Genomic DNA, 5,000 nt, shown 5'->3' with positions numbered 1-5,000 from the left:
TAAAGTAAAGAGGCTGCAGTGTTCTAACGGCTACTACAGTGTATTTCGTACATGCAGTGGCTTAAAAAGTCAACTTAAGAAATTAAAATATCTTCTCTTCTCCACTATCATTTACAACCATCAGAAGTCTGCACACAAGTAAAGTCAATTTTTTCTACGGCATTTCAGCAAGTACTGAAAAGCAACTAAACTACTTGACTGTATAGTCTCTTAAGGTGCCAATCAATTATCTTAGTTACAAAACCAAGATTTAGCTGTTTGTTGCTCACCTTAGGTATTGTAAAAAGTAAGTCCCCAGCAAGATCAAACACAGCTATGTCTCCACAGCTATAAAAAAGCAAGGATTCTGTTATAACCAAAATTCCTTGAGCCCAATGCAGTAATCAAGGGACAACAAAGGAACCAAACTGAACATTCTTGAAAAGAAACCTTGAGTTCCCAATCTGTTTTTAACAACATTTAGGTGAACTAAAAAATTCTGTCCCCTTCAACCCTTTCAGTCCTGAAATGCCAATAATTTCACTTGTCAATGGGAAACCCTCTAGGGACAAAGGGGTTAAAACGTCAACACATGTTAAACAAACTTAATCTTGGCCACAAACACATGTACATGTAATGAAAGAACTACAATGTATTTTGATACTGCCCAAATCCACAGTTGTTGGTATCACTCGCAGGCACTGCATGTATATGTTGCAGGTCATTTTGTTCCTTAGGTTAATTGCAACCAAACTAGGTCATTTTGTTTCAACCCAGGTGATTTTATTTTACACTAGGTTGAAATTGATAGTAGGAAACATCAACAAAAGCCCATCAATTATTAGTAAGTATGTGCAATACATTGGTTAGTAAATTGGTCCTAGAGGAAAGGGGGTGAACTTAGTGCCGCTTAGATTTTCATGAGTATTTTATAAAACCCCAATGGTGTTAAGTCTAGGCACTGATTTTAAATGGTTAGCATTAAGATTGGGGTTAGGCTTACAGTGCATGATAACTGATTCCGCTTTTCTTTCTCAGAGCTTTTTAGGACATTGTTCATTGATAAATCTCCTTAGGATGGCAGAGGGCAACAATAATTATTGAATTATCGTCCAAGGAATAAAAGATCTGAAACATATGTACATGATGTCTTGTTGATTTTTAATTTGCTTCATTATTCCCTCTATCTTTTGCTTACTTTGAATTCATAATAATCAAAGGCTTGAGTAATAGCAAAACGTCAGGAAAAAGGGTTTCATAATCTATTGATTAGAAGCCATTTTGTAGGCTCTTGTAAGTGTTATTTCTTTTTAATTATGAAATAAAAATATTTGTTTTTTTTTTTCAATTTTGCTGAGTCTGATTGTAGTGATAAATCCAAATTTTGTGATTATTTTGGCACAGTCCCCTTCAAGTTCTTCAATTTGAGCAAGTAGCACATTTGCATAAAGGAGCCTTTCCTTTTCCATTTTATTAATTTTCAGGGCCACATAATCCTGAAGTTCGAACTTCTTCTTTTTCTTCTTCCCTTTCTGGTGTATGATAACTGCAATTATTATACATTGAGCTCACTATCTCTTTCCTGATTGGCCGAAAGCCTACAGTGAATTTTCGAAATCAGCGCCCGTGACGTCATAACTGCAGATTATACATTAATCATGTCAAGGTCAGCCAAGGTCACGGGTAATCATGTCATGTATGACCGCAGTGCATGATTTCTTAGGGTAATCATGTCAAGTTCGCGCGCTTTGTGTTGCTTGCTGTCAGTGACAAATAAATTACCAATTGTACTCACTGTCGTGACCGTTTTTTTTTTCCTTCAATGTATAATAAAACAATTATTAGATTCGGTTTTTGTGATATCCAGAATAATCAAGGTCTCGGTAAGGGTTATCAGCCTCAGCCTTCGGCTTCGGCTGATAACCCTTACCTCGACCTTGATTATTCTGGATATCACAAAAACCTCATCCAATAATTGTTTAAAGGCAGACTGCTGGCTGCCTTCAAATAGCGCTGATAAGCAGTAGTTAAACTAAACACCCATTTACATGTAAAACAGTGCTGATAAACAGTTTTTAAGCCTCAGAACCCATTTTTGAGTGGTTAGCTTTCAATAACTGTGATTCAGGGTTAGTCTGCAGTCCATGGTCTGCAGTTGGCAAGTGTCAGACACCGCTCTCCTTTAAATTAATGTCAGGCTCATCCTGCTACATTATTCACCATTTTCCTGCTCTGCATGTGATGTAGCTGTGACTTGTCCACTCATTTGTGGCTTTTTAATTTCTTTTTTTCAGAGAGATTCCGAAGACCACTTCATACAGCATTTTGCCAATTGTTCTGTAAATGGTTATGTGTTTTTTTACAACCGGTTTCTCCAAGATGATGACACCAGTGGTTCGGAGACGAGTTCTTTTCTTTGATTAAACTGCAAAGGTTATCTTTTGTTGTTCTATTAGCCCGTGCCACCATCTTTTTTTCACTGTGGGAACACTGTGTTTGCGGCCAAATCGGTTTGTTATGATGACTAGAAATGATGCCTTGTTCCTGGTGTATTTTGCATAGCAACGTAAATAAACTTCGTACAATATTTGACTATTAAAGTCTCACTTTATATAATTTACACATGTGCAAAATGGTGGTTGTCGTGAAGGCTTGGAAATAGCTTAACGACTTCAGTTGCTGATTCGATGGCTTAGCGGTTAATACAGAGGGGAAGTTATCTTGGATGTCCTATGGTGCAAGGGTTCGAATCCTTGGAGCGGCATGGAATGTTGTGAAAGTTCAAGGTACGTGTAAGAGGCACAGTCCATTGGTAGTAAGCAAGGACAGTAAGGGGAAAGGAGAGGGAGAGACGGCAAGTGGACGAAGAATGGAAGGCAAGGGAAAGGTGGAGAAAGGTGTTTTCTTTTTTATTCCCCCTAAAAATCCAGGCCCCCTTTTTTTTAAATTACATCCCCAAAAAAAAGGGAAACCCTTTTTTAGACAGTTCATAATAACCTACATGTAGGTTGAAACAAAATGACCTAGTTTGGTTGCAACTTAATAATTATTATACTTTTAACTATCCAGAGGTCACCACCACGACAGTGGTATCAGCCAAGAAAATTCAAGAACAAAACGTCTTAAACCAGACCAGACAATGCAAAGGCAGCAATGATTACATTTGATACAATTTACAAAACATGATTTCTTGAGAACTGAGAAAAATAACACCAGATAGTGATCAGAGGGTCACTTGAAGCCATCTAAAGTCTAAAACTCTAAAAAGTGTTTAATGTCCCATGCCATGAATTACATTCCTGTACATGTCATTTACAACTAATATGTTACATGTATGTTACAGATGCATTTTCTTCTCCTGAATATTTTTAAAGTGCCCTAAACTCAAATATGTTTTGTCCCTAATGTAAATCTCCCCACCCAAAGCAAACATACATCACCATCGTTATCCAGAATTTTACTATACTTTTTCCGTGCTGTGCAAGCCACATAAACTTGGCAGAACTAAAGTAACAGTTACTTGGACCCACGACTGTGATGTGAGAGGCACAGGTCTATTTTCAATTTTACATCACAAAGTGCTTTGCATTCCTGTTTTCAAAGAAATGTTGCATTGCAAAGCAGTTTGTGACATAAAATCGAGAATAGACCCATGCCTCTCACATCACAGTCATGGGTCCAAGTTACTTCTAGTTTTGATAACTTTGCGCATCTTGCCTAGCAGATAAAAACATAAATTTTGAGGTAAGAATGGTCAACATGTTTGCTTTCAGTGGGGAGATCAATATTGCATGTTTAAACAGTCATCTACCTATAAGAACAGGCCAACATTGAACAGTCTCGACTCCATGATAGTTTTCTCCATTGGGGAAAGTTGTCTTTAATCACTAGAAACAGATGAAAATAATTTACTAAAATTCAAATAAAAATGTTAGAGGCAATGGCCATATCAAAATGAATATTATTGCTTAGGACCAACTTTAAGCATTTTATAGCAGCATAATAATATTATAGCAGAAACCCATAAGGGTTGAAACGTGTAACGGCCCCTTGTGTGCTGGGAAACAAGCTTCTGAATATTCAATTTGTTAAGTACCATATTTGGAACAATTAACAAGGGCGAGGGGTTTCCAAATATGGTACTTAGCACTGAAACATTCAACCAATCAGTTCGCACTGAATATTCGGAAGCTGTGAACGCGCGTTACACGTTTCAACCCTTATGGGTTTCTGATTATAGTTCTTGCAGACGAATTTAGAAAAGGGAAGCAGCTGAAAGAGCCATGCTTTGAAAGATAACAAAGCCACACTATATGGCTGCTAATATTGTCAAAAGAAGACCCTCCAAATTTTTTTCCAAAGACAAGTGTAACATACATGTAATGAAATAACCTAAAGTAAACACAGCTCCCAACATTGTCCTGTGAAATAAAACTCTACTTTCTATTTGTTTTAAATTTCCATAAAAGAACACTCATTACTTTTTTTCGTAAAGAACTTTAACAGTACATATACCGGTAGCTGTGTGAATTTATGTTTATTTACATAACCATTCATAATTATGCTCTAGTTTCATTGATCTCATTCATCTTCCTTCTAACTATGTAAATGTATGCTGTAACTTGCTCCCTCAGCTGTTTTTCCTCCCTTCAATTCAGTACAGGTGTTTGCTTTTGCCGATCTTTTGTGATTTACTTCTATTCGAGGAAGCCTTCATCAAGGTCATGAAGCCTTCAGGAAGCATTCTAGAGCAGATTTGTTCGATTCAGGGACACAAGCAAAATAATATTGATGTCATCTTACAGTATACATGTATGTCATGGAAACCACCTGTATTTACATGCACTGACTAATAAAATGGAACACGATACCAATAGTCTTTCATTCAATAAACGAGTTACTGAAATCATATGATATACAAATTTACATGTAGATGTTTGCAATTAAACCATATTAACAAAAATACTAAAGTGATCAAATCGTTTTGACATCACTGTAATATTGTTGTTCTTCAGGTTGTC

The 5,000-nt window shown here is 36.6% G+C and overlaps 1 protein-coding gene across 1 annotated transcript in view; it reads right to left on the bottom strand.

The window, feature by feature from the left end:
* LOC137992656 (NBAS subunit of NRZ tethering complex-like) overlaps positions 1-5,000 on the bottom strand; it is a 155,269-nt gene that overhangs the window by 135,462 nt on the left and 14,807 nt on the right. The window contains exons 7-8 of the mRNA XM_068838132.1: positions 3,791-3,866; positions 270-327 (exon numbers count right to left, since the gene is read on the bottom strand). Coding sequence (XP_068694233.1) covers positions 270-327; positions 3,791-3,866 — 134 coding nt within the window. The remainder of the gene's footprint in view (positions 1-269; positions 328-3,790; positions 3,867-5,000) is intronic.

This window comes from Montipora foliosa, chromosome 2, assembly GCF_036669935.1.
Source record: "Montipora foliosa isolate CH-2021 chromosome 2, ASM3666993v2, whole genome shotgun sequence".
Lineage (NCBI taxonomy): Eukaryota > Metazoa > Cnidaria > Anthozoa > Scleractinia > Acroporidae > Montipora > Montipora foliosa.
This window is presented reverse-complemented; position numbering and strand designations above follow the sequence as displayed.